Source organism: Gymnoscopelus braueri, assembly GCF_963280865.1.
Source record: "Gymnoscopelus braueri genome assembly, chromosome: 4".
NCBI lineage: Eukaryota > Metazoa > Chordata > Actinopteri > Myctophiformes > Myctophidae > Gymnoscopelus > Gymnoscopelus braueri.
In genome coordinates this window covers 49,220,558-49,245,157 of record NC_137605.1, presented here as the reverse complement: position 1 = coordinate 49,245,157, position 24,600 = coordinate 49,220,558, and the positions used below count along the sequence as shown (strand labels likewise).

General features: G+C 46.0%; 2 protein-coding genes across 3 annotated transcripts in view; one reads left to right on the top strand and one right to left on the bottom strand.

Annotated features, from left to right (window-relative positions):
- LOC308084025 (chemerin-like receptor 1) overlaps positions 1–23,925 on the bottom strand; it is a 35,971-nt gene extending 12,046 nt beyond the window's left edge. The window contains exon 1 of one of the 2 annotated variants that reach the window (XM_080426491.1): positions 23,881–23,925. The gene's annotated coding sequence lies outside the window, so the exon portion shown is untranslated. The remainder of the gene's footprint in view (positions 1–23,880) is intronic. The other variant, XM_080426492.1, reaches the window with a different exon arrangement.
- On the top strand, positions 8,071–9,342 carry LOC308084247 (aminoacylase-1A-like; the record flags this gene model as incomplete). The annotated part of the gene is made up of 1 exon (XM_080426799.1): positions 8,071–9,342. Exon 1 carries the CDS (start codon positions 8,074–8,076, stop codon positions 9,340–9,342), a length of 1,269 nt encoding a protein of 422 aa, XP_080282925.1. The 5' UTR covers positions 8,071–8,073.
- Positions 23,926–24,600: the final 675 nt, after the last annotated feature.

Here is a 24,600-nt window from a genome sequence, read left to right as displayed (position 1 = left end):
CATTTAATATAGATTTATTATGTCCCTATACTGTCGCAGAAGGCCTAGGCAAGGCTAGTTTATTTGTATGGCACATTTCCGCAACAAGGCGATTCAATGTGCTTTACATGAGACATTAAGCAAAGGAAACACATTATATAAAAGGACATTTGACTTCAGAAGAAAAGCGAAAACATTAAAAAAAATTAAGTAGTTATAAACACCTATCTCCTTAATAGGAAACAACTATTCACAAGCAAAAATAAATAAATACAACTATATAAAAGGACATTTGAATACAAAAGAAGTACAAATGAGAGAGTAAAATTACAGTGCAGAAGAATAATTAAAAAAATAAGTAAACAATCATGATAAAAGGCACCGACAAACAGAGAGGTAGGAAGAGAAAGAAAGGAAAGGGGCATGAGATTGCTTGAAACAAAGGAGAAACGACAGAGATGGACAATTCCGAAGAAAAAAAGCCAGTATCCTGTACACACATCACCTCGGCATCGATTCATTAAAACAAGGTCTGCGTTTCGGGTCACAAGGACCTTTCTCAAAGTTGAGAAAGGTCCTGGTGACCGAAACCTTTACCTTTTCTTTTATAAATCGATCGCAGAGGTGATAAGCAATACGTCTCAAAGTCTTGAGGCATAGCAGGTCATTGTGACCGAAACGTTGACCCTTTTTTAATGAATCAATGCAGAGGTGATAAGTGCTTGCGGGAATTGAATTTAGTTTTTCTCTTTTCTTTTGGGATCTTGACACCCAGCACCGCAAATGAGATAAAGCACATGGCGTGCCTGTTGCCTTCTACTTATCTCAGATGCAAACCACACAGGTATGACCATTGGGATTGCTAGACGGAACATATCGTCTCTGTCGGGTGGAAAGAATGTCCAAAACTGTTACTTTTCAGGATTAAAAAAAGAAAAAAGTAGCAGATATACAAGCTCAAAACGCGTCACTTCGCACTGCCTTTCGAGCTTGTACATCTGCTACTTTTGATGCTTTTGTTTGACGCTGTAGTATGATCAAGTAAGGTGTTAATTTACGGAAAAACACAAAAAGTTTGAATATGGAGTTAAGAGGTTATATCATCCGACATGCAGTGATGATATACAGTGCTAAATGTTGATGTTTTTTTTTCTGTCCTAGAGCAACACTATGGTTAAAGCAGGGGCGTAGCCACGGGTGGGCATAGGTAGGCCTGGGCCCACCCATTTGTTTTTTCTGCCCACCCAAAAAATATATATATAATTTTATTTTTTTATTTTTTAATGTTTTAATATCATATTCAGCCATTTTGATAACAGTGTACATATAGGTATCCGAAATCCGTCACAAACCCGCAAAAAAAAAGGTATAAAAAACAGTTAAAAAACGCAAATTTTCCTCCCATTGGATTGGGTTAAAGTATCGTAGTGCAGGTACCTGCAAAAAGTGCAAATGAAGACAGGACATCCAAATATTTGTTTTTCAAGCCGCCTCTGTTTGCACCTCTAACACACTGCATGTGACGTCGATTCCATTCCCCTGTTGGCCCGTACTAGGGCGTGACATCGCTGTAGTTAAAAGAATAGCATGTCAGTTTACTTTCTTTCAGTATGGGTATGAGATTGATTTTCTTCTTCATCAATTCGTCTCAGTAACACACGGATCCCCTTTTCTCCAGTTACAAGAAGTTTGTTCCAAAATATCTATCTATCTTCATCAAGGCATCTTACACAGACAACGACACTCGCTCATCCTCGGCTGGTGACGGGGACAGAGACAGACTTGCAGATTAATGAGGTTTAGCGTCGCTGTGTGCGTTTAATATGCAATAATAATCCCTATGTCATTTTTAATGAGATTTTGTCCCCCTTCGGCAGGCTACATGATGTGGCCATCACAGTCCGTTCCGAGATCCTGACAGTGAAATCTGTACTCGCGAGGGCACTTATCTGACCGGAAAAAAGGGGGACAGCAAAGCTCCCAGGCTGTCAATCAACGTGTCAATCATGTCGCGGGTGCAGTCGTGTTTCGCCCAGCCAATCAACGGCGATCTCTGCTGTGGTCTCTCATTATCAGTGGTGGAAAGTAAAGTAGATTTACTCAAGTACTGTACTTAAGTACAATTTTGAAGTATTTTTACTTTCCTTAAGTATTTCCAATTTTCAGTACTTTTACTTCTACTCCACTACATTTCAGAGATAAATATTGTACTTTTACTCCACTACAATTATTTGAAAACTTTAGTTACTAGTTACTTTGTAGACTTTGATTATTCTAACAAAACATATATTAACCACTTCAGCCTTATTTGCATTTCGGCCATTTGAAAATAGCCGCTCTACAAGCTCTGCTATTGTGATCTGCTATTTTCAAAAGATTTTTATACATTGTATACATTTGAAAACTTGAAACGGGACATTCTTAGTACTTTCTACTTTTGGTACTTTAAGTACATTTTCATGCCAATACTTTTGTACTTTTACTCAAGTACATTTTGAATTCCAGACTTTTACTTGTAACGGAGTATTTCTATATTGCAGTATTGATACTTTTACTTAAGTAAAAAAATTTAGTACTTTTCCCACCACTGCTCATTATAGTGTCTTCGGTGTAAATATCAGGGGGTTTGAGGCTACAGGGGTGTAAGTGGTACGGGGAGGAGTGGGGGTCAGCGATCACACAGCTGTTGCAAATGCACGGATCTGTGCACGGCGTCATGCGTATACCCGCGAGACGACCTGTGATCAACTACGTCCTCACACACACACCGTCTGACAAAAGCTGCCGAGTGGCAACAGTGCAAATTAACTTAGGAATGGCCCTGGCTGCATATTATCAAAGGTCCACTATATGTGACCTGTTAAATAGGCTATACTGTAGCTACTGCTATGCTAATGAGACAAAGAATAGCCTATACCGCTTCCAGGCAGAATGGGAAGATAATTACTTTTTTGCCAAGTTTAATGTCTTTGCCTCATCTGTAACAACTGCGTGTTTTCACTAAGATAGTTCTGTAGTTAATGTGACCACTGCAGCCTCCTATTGTGTGTGTGTGTGTGTGTGTGTGTGTGTGTGTGTGTGTGTGTGTGTGTGTGTGTGTGTGTGTGTGTGTGTGTGTGTGTGTGTGTGTGTGTGTGTGTGTGTGTGTGTGTGTGTGTGTGTGTGTGTGTCATTCTACACCAGTGGTTCTCAAAGTGGGTCCTTGGGGGGGTTCCAGGGGGTCCCCAGCAAAAGTAGTTACCTATCTTCATATAATTGGTCCTCGCTAATGCTCATGATAAAATGGTACAATTTTTTTTTTACTCTGTCTGTGTCTCAGAGGAGGGCTGTGGACACTTCAGAAACCTGTCAACCAGTGACATCATCGATGGGGAATCCAAGCTAATAGAAACTGCAGGCTTTCTATTCCTGGAAAGTTGCAATACAATAATAGAAGCCATTGTTCTCGCGTTAATACAAATCTAAATACAAATTTTGAAATCTTGTTGGAAAAAAACATTCTGCCCAACGATGATGTCACTGGTAGACAGGTTTCTGGACTGTCCACAGCCCTCCTCTGAGACACAGACCGAGTAGATATTTTTTTTTACCATTTTATCATGAGCTTTAGTGAGGACCAATTATATGAAGATAGGTTGAAAATGGGTGAAGTCGTCCTTTAACATAGCATCACAATCATTTTAACCACTCTATCCATTTACAGTGTGTTGGCTATTCAAAAATATTTGAAAAGTATCGATAATGTTTAGAAAGTTTTCCCTGGCACAAAACCTTTTCAGATGGGGGGGTCCGCGGCCAAATACATATCAATTTGGGGGTCCTTGACACGAAAAAGTTTGAGCAAGGTACATACCGTGTAGACAATTATTCTGTAGCCACTGGACAGATAACAGGACAACACTATAAAGTATCCCCACTAGTATGCAAGTATCAAAATAATAACATTCAAATACTGTATATTGTGGGTTAATATTTAATAGTCCTACATATCGTCTCTGTCAGGAGGAAACATCATTTGTCCAAAGCTGTAACTTTTCAAGATTCAAATTCAAAAACAGCAAAAATATCAGATCTGCTACTTTTGACACTTTTGTGTGACGCCATAGTAATTATCAAGTAGGGCATTCATTTACAAAGAAAACTCAAAACGTTAGAATATGGAGATTAGAGTTTTCTGCCCGACAGCAACGATATTTAAGAGGTTATTCCAATCTGTGACTGTGGTGGACATGCACGTGATATGCATGTGCGTGACATCACTGAAACGGAGCCCCTCCACAGCTAAATCGTATCCCCACTACGCCACCGTTTGAGGCCCATTCTCTGTGTTACAATAATGGGGCAAAGACGATGCATCTGTGTGGAATAGTCAATCAGTGGCAAATGAGATCAGCCTTTAATTAAAGTTCCATTAATTCAGTGTTAAAAGGGAGCAGAGCTTTGATAGTGTGGGAGTACCGGTAATCACAGAGAGCTCTTAGAAGCATGTCCTACAGCATAGTGGAGTGCTGATAGCATCAAAGAGGAAAAAAGGGAAAATTCCCACCAATGACTTTTATACTATAATTCTGCTTAATTTGTTACACCGCTACAAGTGAATTCAATACGATTTTTTTGTACGAGTACGAGTACTTTTTTTTACTTTTTACACACACACACACACACACACACACACACACACACACACACACACACACACACACACACACACACACCCACACCCACACCCACACCCACACACAAACACTAAAACCTGGGAGCTGACCAGTACAACCACAGTCATACTGTTGTTGTGTGTTGGAAGTGGGGTGAGTAATGATCATTTACTTCCCCACCCAGATTATTCCTGCCGGCTCGTCCGGGGGATCGAACCGAACCGGGTACATTTTGGCAACATGTGTGCTCCTCTAACCTTTAGGCCACCGCTGTGAATTCATGATTAATGCCCTCCTTTGTTGTGTGTTGGAATATGGAGATGCAAAGAGTTTCTGCCCTACAGCAATGTTCTGCTCATTTCCAGCTGTTAGCCTATATATTTATTTTTTCTGTTATGTAAAGTAACTACCGTATTTTCCGCACTATAAGGCGCATCTGAGTATAAGGCGCACCTTCAATAAATGTATTATTTTCATATATAGGGCGCACCGCATTATAAGGCGCATCCGCACTATAAGGCGCACTGACGGTGCGGCTTATAGTGCGGAAACCAAGGGAACCAATATTGATACATATACAGTATAAGGCGCATCGGATTATAAGGCGCATCCGCACTATAAGGCGCACTGACGGTGCGCCTTATAGTGCGGAAAATACGGTAAGTACATGTACTGTACTTAAGTACCATTTTGAGGTATTTTTACTTTCTTCAGTATTTAAAAATGTCGATACTTTTACTTCTAGCCCACTACATATCAGAGGAAAATGTTGTACTTTTACTCCACTACAATTATATGAAAACTTTAGTTACTAGTTACTTTGTAGATTTTGATTATTATTTCAAAACACACTAACCACTTCAGCCCTATATATATTTTGGCCATTTGAAAATAGCAGATCTACAAGATCTACAATACGCTGCGATGCAACACATTGTGAGCTTGTAGATATTGTAGATATATATACTATTTTCAAAAGATTGTGAAATGGGACATTCTGCGCAATGAGTACTTTTACTTTTGGTACTTTTACCAAGTACATTTTGAATACGGGACTTCTACTTGTAACAGAATATGTCTGCATTGCAGTATTGATAGTTTTACTTAAGTAAAACATGTGAGTACTTCTTCCATCACTGATATGTTTTTTATTCTGGGACTTTCACCTGAGTAGCTTTGCATGATTCATAAATCCACTGCTGTGAATGTTGTCTTCCCTGCACAACCACGTGACAAGCACCCGCTGATGAAAAAGTGCCGTTCTCAGCAGCACCGCTTCATTGTAAACGGCTTGATGTGTTAATTGCGACAAAAAATAGCCGATCTACAAGCTCTCAATGCGCCGTGACTCGTGCTGCTGTGAGATGGTAGATCGGCTATTGACGGTGCGCAACACCGGCGCGCAACTAAAGTATAAATCAGCCTCAAGTTTTCTCAGCTCCAAAACTACGGCAGAATTATCACCCGGAGTTTAATCAAAGGTACCCCACACATTATGGATGGGATAATTAATTTCCAGGAGCCAAGAAAACAACGCAGAGAACAAAGACAAACAGCCTGAATAGACAATGCGGGATATTCATTATTTTTTTTGTGTGTGATTCAATTACAAAGTGCGCGTTCTCACTCTAACAAATTGCCTCCCAACGCATAATAAATGCCAGACATAAATCACTTGTCATATTTCATTACGGCGCAAATCAAAAATGGATATGCTCTGATTTCCACAAAGAAGACCCTGCACGTGTTTGCCTCGTGGCGGGGCTGTGTCTGAAGGTGTGTGTGTGAGTGCCTTTCGGTTTGCTGCAGTGCGTTAGCAAGTTTATCTGTTGCCTAACACAGTGTGGTTCTCAACCTTTTCAGGCCGTGACCCCCCCCAACATAATCCTATTTGAACAGGGGACCCCCCAAAATAATCATATTTGAACTGGAGACCCCCTGCCCTGGTAGGCCCTTGGCACTAGGAGTTGAGGCATTACATTTTTGGTTCCACAGATAAATATTGTGAAAATAGCAGATCTACAAGCTCACAAGCTATAGTATTATGCTCAATTCCGGCTATTATACAGTTTTTTTTCTATTCTGGGACTTCCACAAGAGTAGCACCACAAGAGCATGATTCACAGTTCAAACGAGGTGAGGTCAGTCTATGCTGACAGTCACTGTATCTGTGACATTGTACAATCCGGTCATCCAACATCTACATGTATTATGTCTAATTGCTGTTACCTCTTTTTGCCCTTGTGTAGGGTTGCATGTATCTTTAGTTTATGCCATGGGCCTTCAATAGAGGGTCCGGGACCGCCTAGGGGTCCTTCAGAGTTACTACAGGGTGGCCATCCAAATCTTTGTATGATAGATTTTATTTGTATTTTTATCCCAAATACTTAAAAGTATGAAAATGCACATTAACATGAATCCAACATATTAATAGTGAATAAATAAAGACATTTCATTTACATAACAGTGTTGATAGTGCTGTCAAACAAATCTATGGAGCCATCAAAGCAGCACTCAAAAACCTAGTGTCTAGTCTCAAGTCTCTCCATAGTCAACAGACACTGATGAGACACTCAGCTAAATATGGTGAGCTAGCTTTGAAAGACTTGTTGCATGGAAATACAAATGTTTAATATGCAACACAATTGTATACAATTTATATGTACTGGGGGTCCCTTCTTTGTCTCTCTCTCTCTCAGCTAGGGGGTCCTTGGACTGATGTTGAAGACCCCTGCTTGTGCTGTTGTGTTGTGGTGTGATGTGCTGCAGGTGTGTGGTGCTGATTGAGTGAGTGAGTGAGTGGTCGGTTGAGAATGTAGGCGGTGCCCTCGGAGCTGATTGGTTCCAGCCTAGCAGCGGAGGGTATAAGGCCCTGTTTAGACTGCAGTCGAATCCAATTTATTTCTCAAATATGATCTTTAGGACCGACTGTCCACACTGTTATTTGCAAGTGATCAGATCCGATCTGTGTGTTCAGATTGATTTAAACAACGTCAACCCAGAGCCGCCCTGCGCGGCCTAGTATCTGCTTTGGTTGCTGTGGTAACGACGTAACAACGTCATGACGTAGGCGCTAGTTTCTTGCTTACGTTAAAAAAACACAACATAAAAGACAAGCGATAACACAATTATAGAATACACAATTTTTTTTTACATGTATGTACATACATGAAAACGGTGGAAAATTGACATATCTCAACTGCTATTGCACTACTGCTATTGTATTACTGCGTACGATTACCCCTCGCACAATTGTAGATCAATTCTCGCACTCTGTAATGATGTCAGTGGCGCTCGAGTTGCTCTGCAAGTGACTTTTCGGACAGTTAGACATACGACTTGGGTGGTTAGAGCAGGTAAGAGCGTTCAGACTGAGACGCATCTTTAGAAATCAGATTTGAGGGGTCTAACAACACAAGCCTTCATAACAGATTGAAGGATGTTGCCTGACAAAGATGGTCCAGTAGCAGGAGGTGGTGGCTGCCAGACCACTTCCTCTGTGGGAGAAGACCCCTCTGTGAGTCTGTTCAGAGAATACCTCCGTCTGAGGACTGTCCACCCGGACCCTGATTATGACGCTGCCCTTAGGTTCCTGGACAGAATGGCGGAAGAGCTTGAGCTGCCGCTGAAGAAAATTGAGGTTTTCCCTCGCAGAGTTGTGTCCATCGTGACATGGGAGGGGACAAATCCTACACTGAAGTCCATTTTGTTGAATTCCCACACAGATGTGGTACCTGTCTACCAGGAACATTGGAAGTACGATGCTTTCACAGCTGTCAAAGATGCAGAAGGGAACATTTATGCTCGGGGAACACAGGACATGAAGTCTGTTACCATTCAGTATATCCAGGCCATCCGAAGACTCAAAGCAGGGGGAAAGAAACCCATGCGCACCGTGCACTTGATGTTTGTCCCAGATGAAGAAGTTGGGGGTCACAAAGGAATGGAAACATTTGTGAAGCTCCCTGAGTTTCACAAATTAAACATTGGCTTTGCACTTGATGAAGGTCTGGCCAACCCCGGTGAGGCCTTCACAGTGTTCTATGGAGAGAGGAACCCCTGGCCGATCACAGTCCATTGTCCAGGCAGTACCGGCCGTGGATCAAGGTTTGTGGAGAACACAGCTGCAGAGAAGCTGCGCCGCATCATCAACTCTTTCCTTGACTTCAGAGAGAAGGAGAAGCAAAGGCTAAATACCAGTGAGTGTTTCACCCTGGGCGATGTTACCTCAGTGAACATGACCATGGTGAAAGGAGGGATTGCTTACAATGTCACCCCTGCTGAAATGGATGTGAGCTTTGACCTGAGAATACCTCCCACAGTCAATCTTCAGGACTTTGAAAAGCAGATCAGACAGTGGTGTAAGGAAGCAGGAGAAGGGATTACCTATGAGTTTGCACAGAAACACATGAACCAGAATGTGACCTCCACAGACCTTCGTGACCCCTGGTGGAATGCCTTCAGCACTGCATGCAAGGAAATGAATATTAATTTGGAAAAGGAAATATTTCCTGCAGCAACAGACAGTCGATTTATCAGAGCGGTCGGTATTCCTGCTATTGGCTTTTCTCCAATGAACCGCACACCCATCCTACTGCATGATCACAATGAATACCTGAATGAGCAGGTGTTTATCAAGGGCATTGATGTGTATGAGAGACTCATTCCAGCTCTTGCCAGTGTTCCAGCCCTTCCTGATGAGGCTTAGATAAAAGTCTCTAATCTTTGCTTTGACAGAAGAAGTTATGAATTAACTTGAATAACTTGCCTATATTACCAAAGAATGAGAACATACTGAATATTCCTCTGAGAACTTAATTTAGCAATGCTCAGGCAGGACACAGCAACAGTAGCTCTGTTACTCAATACCGTACACACACGGTAGGGTTAGGGTTAGGGTGTGTGTGTGTGTGTGTGTGTGTGTGTGTGTGTGTGTGTGTGTGTGTGTGTGTGTGTGTGTGTGTGTGTGTGTGTGTGTGTGTGTGTGTGTGTGTGTGTGTGTGTGTGTGTTTAAGTATGAGCAGTCCTAATGGAATATTACAAAATAAGCGTGTTAAAAACGTTTTCGACTTGTTTGAATCTTTAATCTTTTGATTGGCACTTTGTAAATCAGTATACTTTTGAATTTGTAGGTTTCATGAGTTTTATTTAATAAAGTAGATTTAAAAAACAATAATAAGAAGATTTGACACCACCTCTGAATGTGGCGGATTTGTAAAAATCAGTCTAAACAGGGCCTAAAAAAGTTTAGACTGGCAGTCAAATCCAGTCTAAATCAGATCTATGTCACATCCAGATTGGAATCCAATTTGTTATAAGTCTGAACAGAGACAGATCACATCATGGAATCCGATTTTTACAAATCCGACTTGAGCCACTTCCAGAGGTGGTTTCAAATCTGATTTCTAAAGATGCGTCACAGTCTGGACGCAGTAACCTGCTCTAGCCACCAAAGTCACATATATTAAACTGTCCAAAACGTCACTTGCAGCGAGCGCCATTACAGAGCGCTAGGGGTATAATGAAAACAAAACAATAGTGCAGCATAAGTTTTACTAATGAAATGGCGAGAAGCATTCAGTGCCGTGGACAGACGGAGAAATTCAATGTCTCATAGCACTTTGGGGGGATGCCTCAGTACAAGCGAAACTTGTAGGAATGTACAGGAACAAGGCAATATATAAAGACATGTCTCACGGCATTGCAGAAAATGGGTTCACAAGGTCCTCTCAGCAGTGTCAGAGGAATATAAATTATTTGAAGAACACATAAAGAGATAAAAGTCATGACGCCTATGTCGTTACCACGGTAACCAAAGCAGATATGTCGACGCAGGGTGGCTTTGGGTTGACGTTGTTTAAATCAGTCTGAGCACACAGAGCTGTGACAGATCAGATCTGGCCAGTTGGAAATGCAGTGTGAACAGTAGGGCCAAAAGATCGTATTTGAGAAATAATTCTGACTGCAGTCTGCACGGGGCCTAAGAGGCAGGGTTTCCCTCAGCTATTGCGGGCTTCTCTTTCCTCTGACTGACAGCAACCGCGCCACTTTCTGTTCACCGTTTTTTGTTTGGAGTTACTGAATGATTTAAAGCTGCACTACGCTATGTAACTTTCCTGTTAGAGCCTGCCTGGTGAGACATCGAATTTTGACCGATCAGGTCAGACTTTGTGTCAAACCATGAACGGGATCGTGTCAAAGGTTGTGTCTAACCTAGACACAGGATCTAAATGTTCTGATGGGACTGGAGACAGGGAGACCAAATACAACCACCCCCAATTGTACAGATTGAATAAAGCATAATTTTATTCACACACAACAATGGAGCTTTTAACAGCTGTGTTTGGTTGTGGTGGGTAGCGTTTCTTTTTGTTTCTTTTTGTCAGCAGGTTTGAGCCGGACCTATACAACACCTTCATGTCTTTCCAGTTCAAATCTAGCTACAGAGTCAATCAAGCAGAGCAATGGGAAACCGATGTGGGTGTCCTTGACATGAAAATGTTTGAGGATCACTGGTCTTTAACAAGCAGAACGGCATGACATTAATGACTCCGCCCCTACAGCTGGCAATTTAACGATAATGGCAGAGAAACGGTACAAATGTAAACGTGCGTTATTTTATGTTTTTTGATATATAACATTAATGGAAGCACATGGTGGAACCTAAATTACATTTACTTAATCCACAAGCTGTTTTGTTATGTCATAAATCTCCCTAACGGCACCCTAATGTGTGTGTAATGTCTATTGTACCACGTTATCCTATTCATCAGACCTGCGTTAGAAAGTTTTATGTTACCACCGACCGTAACAAAATTACAAGCATTCACGTGGCCGCCACTGTGTGTGTGTGTGAGAGAGAGAGAGAGAGAGAGAGAGAGAGAGAGAGAGAGAGAGAGAGAGAGAGAGAGAGAGAGAGAGAGAGAGAGAGAGAGAGAGAGAGAGAGAGAGAGATGCAAGTCAGTTATACTCTGAAGCGTCTGTGTGTGTGTGTGTGTGTGTGTGTGTGTGTGTGTGTGTGTGTGTGTGTGTGTGTGTGTGTGTGTGTGTGTGTGCAATGTCAGGTCCAGGTAAACAAGGAAAACCAACAATGAAATGTTTCATGGTTGATAACAATAGGATGGGGGAGGATGAAAATACATCTTTGGCCGAATTTGGGGACCAAAGAGCTTCATGCTCAATCGAACACATACTGTATATATCGTTGTTGTTGGGCAGAAACCTCATATGTCCAAAACTGTTACTTTTCAGCATTCAATTAACAAAATAGCAGATCAAGAAGCGCCACGTTTCGAACCTGTGGATCTGCTACTTTTGATGCTTTTGTGCGACACTGTAGCATGATCAAGTAAGGCGAAAAAAACACAAAAGGTTAGAATATGGAGATAAGAGGTTTCTGCCTGACAGCAACGATAAATGTAAGTTCGAGTGTACAGTCTATGAAGTCAGTCATCTATCAACTGTATTAAGACAAAACAAACAATCTGAAGAAGTGCCTTGATGAATTGAATACGTAGGACCACAATGGAAACAAGCACTCAGGACTTTTTGTGTTATCCTTTTAACATTTTTCTATAATCGTACCACTGTACTTTTTGTAAACTGTTAATAAAGTATTCAATCAATTAATCAATTAATCAATCAATCAATACATCACACAGTGGAACCCATATCTGCTTTGACAACTGCATTTCCCTCACAGGATCAATAAAGATTTAGCTACTGTATGACTCAGACATATCGGTCGGATCGGTCGGATCGGTCTGATCGGCGTAGGTGTGAGGGCTGCTTAGCCCTATAGGTCAGAGAAAACGGCAAAATAAAATATCAGATGTGCCTTCCGTTTAGACAGCAACAGCGTTTTCGGGGGTTGAAAATTCAATAAAGTGAAACCTCCTTCCAGAGTAGAAATCTTTGAAAATGTAAACAAGACAGCTGTGATAGGAAGTAGAACGGAGGAAGTAGAACGGGAGTGGTTCTACACATGCGTGACTGGTCTATCTGGCAGTGTGGCACAGCCACCTAGCCACCTGGCATGCACACTACAGCGTTTTCAATCATTGTTGCGTCTCCGTGTAAACGCAAAATAAAAAGTGAGAACGCAACGGCACTTTGTCGTTTTCTGTTCTGATCGTTGCCGTGTAAACATGGCCCTAGTAACTTAAATAACCTCTCTGTCGGGTGGAAACCTCATATGTCCAAAACAGTCAACTAAATAACATAATAACATGACGTCCGAGGGCACAGCCAACATGCCGACAAGATCCAAGAAGTTAGACATGCTAACTTCAATGGCCTATCATCACTCACATGGTCATCTTTCAAGACAGATTAAGCGAACAGCAGAATCTGTCGGCGCTACTGCCTTAAACATGTGATGTTATTGTTATAGGAATAACCAAACCTGAGTTCCTGTTTAACACGGAAAAGGAGGTTGTGACCCCAGAGGCAAAAACAAATTCTTTCTTATTCTTTGCCGAATGGGTTCTCAGATTGCTCACACGGTGACACTAAGAATCCCTCATGTTTCTCCAGTGAACAGTAATTATTTTTTATTTCTTCTGCCGGTGTCAGCTAGAATGCCAGACACAGCTGTGGGGCTCCGTGTTAAAGAGACTTGTATAATGTGTAACTTGGCAGCAGAGGTACTCAGAATTGTCACTGAAGTGAAAGTAGCAATACCGCAATGTAGAAACACTCCGTTAATGCCGTTACAGTAAGTCAAAGTACTGTACTAAAAATGTAACTTGAGTAAAAGTTTGAAAGTCAAAATATACTTTGAAACAATTAGGAATGGTCTATTTAAAACAATTGTCAAACCTTTTCACAAATAGCAGATCTACAAGCTCACAACGTGTCGCAAAAAGTACGACATTTCCCTCTGAGGTGCAGTGGAGAAGAAGTATATATTGGAAAGTGAACATAGTCAAGTAAAGTGAAAGTAGCCTACCTCAAACTTGTTCTTAAGTACAGTAGTTGAGTAAATGTACATCATTTACTTTCCACCACTGCACAGCTGTGGGGTCTGGTTTAACAGAGAAGTTGTATAACCCATTAAAACCGGGAAAGCATCCGTGTCATTTTTTATTTTTGCGTTGGCTATTCAAAAATAGCAGATCTGCAAGCTCACACACTTCGTGCCGCGCTGCGAGCTTGTACATCTGCTTATTTTGGATCGTTTCTGAAATATCTTGGCATTTTATAGATTCGGCTAACGGGTCATAATGGGATAATGTGTACCTTGGCAGCGCTCCACTACGGCAGTTCATTGTCAGCCCTGTACCGGTATTATCCCCCCTCAACGATCCCACCAACGCAGGCCAGCCAGCCACTCCACGACCTGATGACAATCCAATACACTGGCCTATATAGTGAGATTTTCATTACAGTGGCCGCTAGCCTACGAAGGGGTGGGGGGGAGGGGGGCTGTGTACACTCGTTTCCCTTCTTTCATCATCAAACTGGCCTGGCCTGCTTCGATATTATTGAAGCCGTGGTCTCAAACAAAGGGACAATATCTAGAAAATCAGAGATGGCAGAGATGCAGGGGTGTATATACCGATAGTTCCTTTTCTTCGCCAGAGCCTTTTCATTCGTGGTCATTAAAGCCGAGCTCGTTCTCTTTCCCAGCATCCTCTCCTCCTCTATCCTCGCTGCGTTCCTCCCTTGGGGCGACTGAAGGTCTTTATAAGATAGCACTTGGCAACGAGATGGAGACATCAACAACAGTGACCAGTCTCTGACCTCTTGGACCGAGCACGCACGCACGCACGCACGCACGCACACACGCACGCACGCACGCACGCACGCACGCACGCATTATTATGGTGACACCTATAATACACAATCAAGCCATGTAGACACACACACACACACACACACACATGCACACACACACACACACACACACACACACACACACACACACACACACACACATACACACATACACACATACACACACACACATACACACACACACACACTAGAGGACGCACACACAGAGAGACACACACAACACATGCAGACTCAGAGATGCAGGTGCACATATATAGTACACACAAATATGCACACATTTACGGGCGTATACGCAAGCGCTCGCACATACATGTTTATACTGTATTACTATACTTGTGACTCCCGACTAATATTTCTAACGCGATCCTCCATTGCAGAGGATGGAGATATTAAGCTTTTAGTCAAGGAGTTAACATTGGAGCGGCCGACCGGAAGCATTTTGTACATGGATCCACAAACCTCCCAAAGTTTCGTTAGAGCGCCCCACGTGGGAAAAATATATTTAAAAAATAATGTGCCAAAAACGGTCCGGACCGTGTATGGCACATGACGCATGGCTTCTCAAAAACGGTCCGGACCGTTTATGGCACTCAATGTGTTAACATGTAACATTGTGGTTTTTCATTGTCACACTGTAGGATATTTGGTCCGATTATGCTGTCGGGGATCTTTTTTGGCGATCGCAGACAAAATCCCCCGATCTGACGCAGATCAGGCTTTGATCGGTGACATATTGCTCGCTGTGTGTGAAAGGCTCTGGGAGAGGATCTACCCACGATAATAGCGGCGATGCGTTCCCGAGTGTTTCTAGATATCTAGCAGGTTTGATATTTGGCTCTGTCGCCGACTGGACATCATACAGTATCATACAGTATGAAAGGGGTTGCGATCACTCTGGGAGGAGCTCCGGGCTAAAGCCAATGAGAGCACATCCACCGTGGCTAGGGGAGGGTCGCTGGACCTGACCGCAACAAACAGACCCGGGACCCCGCAATATTACCGTCCAGTCCTGTAACCTGTATTAAGTTAAACATTATAAAACAAAATGAGAGAGTGAGCGAACGTGCTCGAGGGGGGGCTGTTTATTTGAGAGGAATTGCACAGAGAGAGAGAGAGACTGAGAGAGACTGAGAGAGCGAGAGCGAGCTCTGTTTGTGTGTCTGTGTGTGCAGCGTGTGACACACGCTGTGTGTCTGAACAGCGTTGCTAGATTTTGCGAGAGAAATAAGCAACCATGTTAAATAAGGAAAAGAGGTTGTGCATCAACATTGGGTGCTAGACCCAAAATCCAGTATATACATAAAAAGTGGGAATTTAAATAATCACAAAAAGGTAGCACATCCAAAAATGTCAAATAAATGGAGGACAAAGTACTCCCATCTCCACTTTTTTATTGGCACACACCAATAAATGAATGCTTACGCGTTTCGGCTATGAGCCTTTCTCAGAGCAGAGCATAATTATTATAATTATTAATATTGTGTGTTGTTTAAACCACTGGTTTCTTGTCTAATTCTCCGTAACATACTCACTATGGGATATCAGCGCCCCCTGGCGTTGATGCAGAGCTACATACCATAAACTCCCGGGCCATTCATTGGCTGAGAAGGGTATGTCACGTGTCCGGTAGACCGGAAGAGGTATAAAACCTCTTTCGTGACGTGGCTCATCCTCTTTCGCTTCTCTGCATGGCAGATGCAACAGCTCAAGACATACCTTAATAATAACAAACGTAACTTTGATCAGGACAGAAACCAGCTTTAGCCCACTCGGTGGTACTTGTACTAACCAACGGGTTTTCCTCCTATTAAAAAAAAAAAGTTTTATTATTTCCGCTCCCGCGGCTATCTTCTCTTTCTTTCTTTTACTGCTAAAGCAAGTTTTCCTCCTTTGAGTTTTCCGCGCTCTTAGCCTTGCGGCTGAAAGCTAACAGGTTAGCTCGAGATGGAGGTTCCACGTCCCTGCGTATTGCTGCTCTGCCGCTTGATGATCGCCGGGGATGACCCTCATGGTTTCTGCATCTCGTGCCTCGGTCTCTACAGGGCCGAGGCATTTCCAAGATGCACCGGGAAGCTGCGAGGACTGCGCTCTGTTCTCCACGCTGCACCTCGATAGCCGCTTAGCCAGGGCAGCGCCCTGGCTGCGGGAGGCAGCGACGTCTCGTCCCCGGTCGTCGCGGATCCAGCAACACCCCGCATGGACACCGGCCCAGGGAACGTGGGTGGTGGGGCCCACCACGTGCGCTCACAGTCCACAATGGGCCCTCCGGCAGTCCCGGCTGCGAGCGGCGTTAGCCCCCGCTCGCAGCACCTCCAGGCTGCTACACAAGCCGTGCTACGCAGCACTGCAGCAGCCGCTAGCACCGTGTCTGGGGGAACCACCCAGGTGCAACTACCTAGCGGCACTTCCTCCCCCTCTTCCCAGCCGTCTACTCCGCTGCCACAGCAAGCGTACCGGGCCAGCGGTGCGTCGCCAGGAGACAACGAAGGGGCTCCGGCGACGGCAGCATAGGCGAGGGGAGAACGAGGCAGAAGCTCGTGAGTGAGTTAGCCCAGACTAGCTACGTTAGCTGCTTCGCTAAGAGGTTAACGTCGCCTTAGTCAGGCAGTGTTTTGTTGGCTTAACACCCATGCAACAGGTTATTAACAGCGTTGTCCTAGCCTAGATTGCCTCGCTAGGATAACACCAGCTTGTTAGCCTTCTCACTCTGTGTATCGAGCAAACCTCTGGGGCTTCTGAAGACCTTGGACAGGCTCATCGGGCGCCATTGGGACACATGTTGTTTTTGTCATAAGAATATGTTAAAACGTTCATGCTGTTTACTGTTTCTGTGCCTGCTCTTGTTTCATACTCATGTTCCAAGTACATAAAGCACATTAGCACATTAGCAGACTCTCACCGGTGCACAGACCGGTTCAGCCCCCCCCTCCCCCCCGGCCGTGCTGGGGAAGAGGACCGTGGCTTTACAGGCTTCGATGGACAAGATGGACGGCTCCTCGACTGCCAGAAGGCCATGTTTAATGAAAACGAATGTGTGTTTAAAAGTACAAATTTTTTTCTGCCAAAGAAATAAATGTGTTACATGTTACAAACGATCTCGTTCTTTCACGTGGCTTGAGTGCAGCGGAGCAGTGGAGTCCCCTACCGCGGGCTTCTCTGCTCCAATGCTCTCTGTATATAAGCCCATAATGTCTGTGATGCCCGAACTCCGGTATCCCAGACATTGATGGGATAATATCTGTGCATGTAATGTAAATGTATCAACGTTCTCAATTACATAAGCCCACACTGTCTAGAACACCCGAGTCCCGATGTTCTAGACATTGTTGGATAACATCTGTGCATGTTTTTGGATCATTTGAAGGTAATATGAAAACCCACATCACCCCTGTCCGCCAGAGGGCGCAAATGCGCCAGTGGAATGGGGTCACGCCGGTTTTTGCCTTCCGTCCCACAGGAAGTGCTCACGCACCACTGTGAACCGGAAGTACTTCGGTCAGACATGACCCCTTGGCCGTACCGCCTCACGTTCGCCGCTGGAGGGCGACAAAGCACCTCCTAGGGAGGACGACTTTGTCGACAAGATGGCGGCGGCCAGAGTAAGTTAGGGAGAGAGTAATGACAGTAGCGTCGATCCCATTGTGAGAATGGAAGGCGGAAGTGCTCTGTCTACGTCAATGAGATAGTTCCAATGTTGGAACTATAGCCCATAGAGGCCCGCTTTGCAGCGAGAGCAAAGCGTGACGTTACTCTCTTTTCTACACTCTGGCGACGGCCAAGGTAGGATTACTCATAGATATATATATCCAGTGGTGTGATCTAGTTTTCACTGTATATATCTATGGGCTTAATTCTGACGCCGGGGTTTTTTTCCCGTGGCCAATCACGTGACTCCTCCGAGTCCTCCGTTGGCCAGGGCTTACCAGCGCTACTAAACGAGGGCCACACACACGGCCCCGTCTGTCCAGCGTCGCGTCTGTCCAAGTAGCAGTGCTGTTGGTTCCCATGGGAACGAACAAGCTGCGGTGACGGACAAACCGGATGCTGACGTCAGGCAAGGTCCCTGTGACCAGGTCCTTGGGACAGACCGTTAGTACCTCTACTGCCTCGGGCGGTCACCTCAGGGTTAGCACCGCCGGCGGCAGTGGCAGCGTCACTGGTCCCCATGGCAACGCTCCCCATGGCAACGCTCCCACTCTCCGAGCGGCCGGTGACGTCATCGTCCAATCCACTCGCTCGGTGTGGGAAGCAATGGGAGGTTTGCAAGCCGAATGCTTAGGTATTGCTCACAATACTAAAGGGTTTCAGGCTGCATTTCTCCACAAAACCCCCCGTGACAGAAAAAGTATTGTTTTCCCGTGCAAGGGGTCCAGCAGCCAATACTCTGAGGGAGGAAGTAGAAACTCCTTCCTCTTGAGCATGGGCGCTATTAAAGAATTACTTCCGATACTTCTGTTTACTATCCCAGTACATCAGCGTTACACTGTATGTGTACAGGGTTTTTCAGTACAGCAGTGACACACTGTGATTGTACTGATCAACTCCCCTGATCCGCAACAACACATTGTGGTTGTACTGGTGTGTTTTCCACGTGCTCTTATGCATATAATCTCCTATGTCGGACACGGTGTTGTTCCTCTCATGCGGAGCATAAGGCAACCATGTCTCTGAGAGAGGGGGTTCTCTCTCTCTCCATAGTGAGAATGTTACGAAGAATTTGTCAAGAAACTCGAGGTTACGTTGTAACCCCGGTTTCCTTAGAGTTCAGAGTAACATAGTCAGAGAACTATCTATGAATCGGAACCAACTGGTTTTCTATTCGTAATATTTTCTGGTGGAAAAGAAGGGGGGGGGGGGTACGACCCATTCTGAATCTGAAGGGTCTCATTAAATACTTGGGTCAAAGAGCAGACCTCTGTCTCCGCCATTTTGGAGGGACAGATGCCCCCTTTGCCGTAACGCCTCACGGACTACAGACCTCGTTCGCCACTAACGAGCGACAAAGCACTCCCTACGGGGAGGACGACTTTGTCGACGCTCCGTCCGGAGCCTTTGGGCTCAGACGAGAGGGCGACGGCCAAGGTAGGCTTATTTCGGACGGCCCCGTTTGTCAGAGTGACAGCGCCGTTGGTTTCCATGGAAACAGACAGGCTGCGCTGGCGGACAAACCGGATGCTGACGTCAGGCGAGGTCCCCGTGACCGGTCACGTGACCCCGCCGGGTCCTAACGGACCGTTAGTACCTCTACTGCCTCGAGCGGTCACCTCAGGGTTAGCACCGCTGGCGGCAGTGGCAGCGTCGCTGGTCCCCATGGCAACGCACACAGGGTTAGCGCTGCTAGCACCAGTAGTAGCGTCTTTGGTCCCCATGGCAACGCACACACAAAAAAACGGTTCCCTTGGAAACGGATTTCAACGTTTCTTGGCTCATGGTGGTTTAGCCTTGACTAGCTTGTTAGCTGCTAGGTTTGCATAACCTCCAGTCAGGCTACTGTTGCTTCAATTGGCGGCGAACTGGCCTCACTAACAACAACACATTGCAGTGTTGTTTTTTGGTGCAGCGCATAGCCAGCCCCGCTAAAGCAACACCACGGTGGCCACCTACCACCGCTACCCTTCCACGGTCTCTAACGGCCCCGCATGTGCGGGTCCGCTGGATCACGTGGCGACATCACCGGTCCAGTTGGAAACGTGTGCGTTGTCCGCACTGGGTGACATCAGAGCCCCTACTAACTCGCTTGCTGAGGCAGCTTGTTGGAGAGTTTGCAGTCCGGAACTGTTTACTATCCCGGTACTTCAGTGGTACACTGTGTGTGTAGGGGTTTTTCAGTACATCAGTGACACACTGTGGTTGTACTGGTCAGCTCCCCTGATCAACAACAACACACTGTGGTTGTACTGGTGTGTGACCCTCTTTGCGGACGGTGCGTTAAGGAGATGGGTGGACCAGCATTGTTTTCAATGCTTGTTTCCACGTTCCTTTCTATCCACCACGGTCAGGAGATGGCGCGGCACATCGACGTGACCGTTTCCCCACTTGACGCCGCAGGGTTTTTCACCGTCACCGTCCGTCGAGCGTCTTGGTCCCGTCTCAGCGGACCACCTTCATAGGGGATCTCGCTGGGCTAGACCAGGCTCACGGCGCGTCTGTCCCGGGCGGGATAGACAGCTTTTCGGCCTATGGTCTTCTCGCGTGAGGCGACAAGTCACATACAGGCTATGCGTGCAGGCGACGGGTCTCATGACTTCGGCCTTACACCTGTTTCGTTTGGACAAGCCCCACATGTGACCTTTTTTCCCCGGAGGTGGATGTGGGCTCTTGGAGTCCCGTCCACCTGAGGTTATCGGAAGGTCCGGGTATCCCCACGGTGCGTGGACACGCTCAGATCGTGGTCAGATGCAGCCCTTCTGGCCAAGGGGTCAGAATGGGGGCTGTGGTCTCGCGGAAGGTCATTACCACGGACGCCAGCCTCACAGGAGGGGTGCCGTCCACGGGAGCCGCTCGGCCAGGGGGGTGTGGGGTCCCAGTCTACAGACGGCCCACATCAACTACCTGGAGCTGATGACGGTCTTCTTCTGACGGTCAGACTTTGCAAGGCTCGGGTTTCGAGGTTGTCATGTCCTGGTCAGAACCGACAACACCACGACCGTGTGCTATGCCAAAAAGCAGGGAGGCCTGGCCTCACCAGTGTTGGACAGGCTAGCTGGCGATCTGACGCTGTGGTGCGACACGCGCCTTACGTCAACCAGAGCCTCACAGGTACCGGGCCTCCTGAACAGCGGAGCGACTCTGTTGTCCAGGGGCATTTTTTGGTACGCAGATTGGCCTCTCCTCTGGAGATAACAAGCCAGATCTGGGCCAGGTTGGCCGACTGAACTGCTTTATGCATTCCCGTCACTGGAGTTGGTCCTCTCAACTTGGAGAGGGTCAGACTCCACGGACTGTCGGTGCCACTGGTGGCACTGGCGTGGGGCGTGTGGAGGTTAGGAGTAATCCTCTCCTCTACAACGAGCCCTGGGCCCTCCCCCCGATCAGAGATCTGCTACGGCAGGCAGGGGTCGGGATTTTCCACAAGCAACCTCAGGACCTAGACCGGTGGGCTTGGCCCGTGAGGGGGAGACCTTGACTTCTTATGGCCTGCCCCCTGAGGTGGTAGCTACCATCCAGGGGGCGAGGGCCCTTTCCACGAGGTCTGCGTACGACGACAGGTGGAACCTGTTCGTGTCATGGTGTCTGAGTCAGTCACCGCCGGTTGAGGCCTTCCGGGCCTCGGTACGCAGCATCCTCATGTTCTTGCAGGACAAATTGAACCAAGGTCTGGTTTTCTCGACGGTTAAGGTGTACCAGGCGGCCATTTCCGCTTGTCACGTGGGTTTCGATGACATGACGGTTGGCCGACATCCGCTGGTGCGTAGTTTATGAACGGTGCCAGGCGGGCCAGGCCGGTCTCTAGGCCTCTGTTCCCGGCCTGGGACCTGGCGGTGGTGCTGGGGGCGCTTTGCCTCCCACCGTTCGAGCCTTTTCACTCTATGGATCTGGAGATCGTTAGTCTCAAAACGGTTCTTGTGGTTGTTTTCACTACAGCTGCACGGGTCAGCGACATACATGCGCTCTCAGTAAGTTCGGAGTGCATGAGGTTCTTGGGAGACGACAGCAGGGTTTGGTTAAGCCCAACATGGCGTTTGTTCCCAAGAACGGAATGGTGACCCAGACACCGGTTGAGCTGATAGTTTTTCATCCGCCTCCTTTCGCTTCTGCAAAGGATAGGCGGCTGCACTGTCTCTGCCCAGTGAGGGCGTTGAAGCTCTACTGCCAGAGGACGGCGGTCGGCCGGTCGTCGTCGCAACTTTTTGTCTCCTTCGGCCCAGATGGTCGGAGGAAGGCAGTGACTAAGGCGACGCTTTCTAGATGGAGTTTGGATGCCATTAGGCTGGCCTACGTCAGTAGTGGCGCTCCAGTTCCAGAAGGACTGAAGGCTCACTCTACTAGAGGCGTGGCTACTGCCTGGGCCCTCTCCAGGGAAATGTCGGTCCAGGAGGTGTGCGCGGCCGCAAACTGGTCGTCTCCATCGACTTTTGCGGCCTTCTACAGCCTGGATGTGGCAGCGGCGTCAGTGGCGCACGCTGTACTGGACATAGCGGCTGTCTCTAGTTAGGGTAGGGGAGGTTAGGCAGGTCTTTTGTGTAACCCGCCTTTTTTCCCTTCTCTACCTTCCTTCTCTTGAGTCCCCTCGGAACCACCGTTGGTAGGTTTCCAGGGGAGGAGGCCCTGTTTCCTTGTTTTCACTTATGGGTCAGACTTGTGTCTGTTCATTAGATGAATAGGCAGACTTGGTCTGTCAGGGTCCTTTTCTTTCAATTATATACCGCACCCCGGCCCGGAGGGCTGGGGCGCCCGTGAGGCCGAAGGTCACGTCCATGGGGACGGGGCCTTATGGCTAGGGGCCGTGCGGACCTGAGATTCGGTATGGCTATAAGCCCCAGGGGGGTTTATGTATCCCATAGTGAGTATGTTACGGAGAATTAGACAAGAAACTCAGGGTTACGGATGTAACCCCGGTTTCTTTAGAATTCGGAGTAACATACTCGCCTAACACCCCTGTTTGTGTGCATCTGCATGCAGAGAGCGTGTTAAAGAGGATGAGCCACGTCACGAAAGAGGTTTTATACCTCTTCCGGTCTACCGGACACGTGACATACCCTTCTCAGCCAATGAATGGCCCGGGAGTTTATGGTATGTAGCTCTGCATCAACGCCAGGGGGCGCTGATATCCCATAGTGAGTATGTTACTCCGAATTCTAAAGAAACCGGGGTTACATCCGTCACCCTGAGTTTTTTGTTTCCACATTAGGAAACAAGGCCAAATAAGCAACTACACAAATAAGCCCAACTCGCAACAACCAATATTTACAAGCAACTCTACAGAAAGACAAGCCCAAAGTCGCTTATAATAAGCAGACATGGCAACACTGTTTCTGAGTTTCATTGCGTACTTTTAAGCTGGTTGACTTGTTTCAGAGAGAGAGAGAGATAGAGACATACAGAGAAATTGAGAATGCATATTTTAATGTCAACAATCAATAGCGTCCTGTCTTGGTCTCGCGCATATCACGGGAGCTGTGCACGTTTTCATGAGACGTCGGTTAAAATGAATTGGAATAAAAACAAATGTATGTATCCTAGTGAACTATCCTACAGTTTAATTCCTGGTCGGAGATCAATCTATAGTGTGAAAACCACAACGATATATGACAGCCGATTTCAAGAAATAGACTCCTGTAGTGTGAAATGCTTAACGAACAGACGACCACTTTAAAAGTCCTACAGTGTGTACCTGCCCTAAGTATGTTTTAATCACTTGAGAAAGGTTCAAATACTATTTCAATAAAACCTACTAGTAGTAATGGTGATATAAAAGAGCTATTAGTAATAATAGTGAGATACTCACAGAGTAGAACACACGGTAAGATGTGTCCCATCCTCTCCTTTGATGCACGACTCTGAACAACCTTCTACTTCCTGTACACTCTGAACTAATAGTTACTGCTGAGAGAGAGAGAGAGAGAGAGAGAGAGAGAGAGAGAGAGAGAGAGAGAGAGAGAGAGAGAGAGAGAGAGAGAGAGATGGGGCGTGAGAGATGTGACACTACTTCATGCTATGAACTCAGCATGTGTTTTTTCTAACTTCTTCAAATTCAGATGGGGGGGAAGTGAAGGAGATCAATTCAGGTCTAATCTTCTTTTCTTTTCTTATTTTGGAAGAGAGACTGAGATAAAGATGCAGCTCATTCCTTACAGATCTATTTAGTCTTATCAGAAGTAGAAATACAAGTAAGACGCGCGAACGCTGGAAGCGAACGCAGATTGACTGTGGCTGCTAAGATTGATTGTGGCTGCTATATTTCAACCACACTGTAGTAGTGCACTCTGCCGCACTCTGGTGGCTGTATACAGGCAGTGCAGCTGCTGGCATTTCAGCACGGAGTTTCGAGTCACATGGGGGCGCGAGCCAATGAGAAATGAACACACACAGAGACACACACACACACAACCCAAGCAAGGTGACATAGTAAGCTCCACTTGGTCGGAGGCGCGGCTTACGCGTTCGCACGCGTTCGCAATAACTTACTGTATATAGAAATGATCTTTCATGATTAAACACAGGGTCA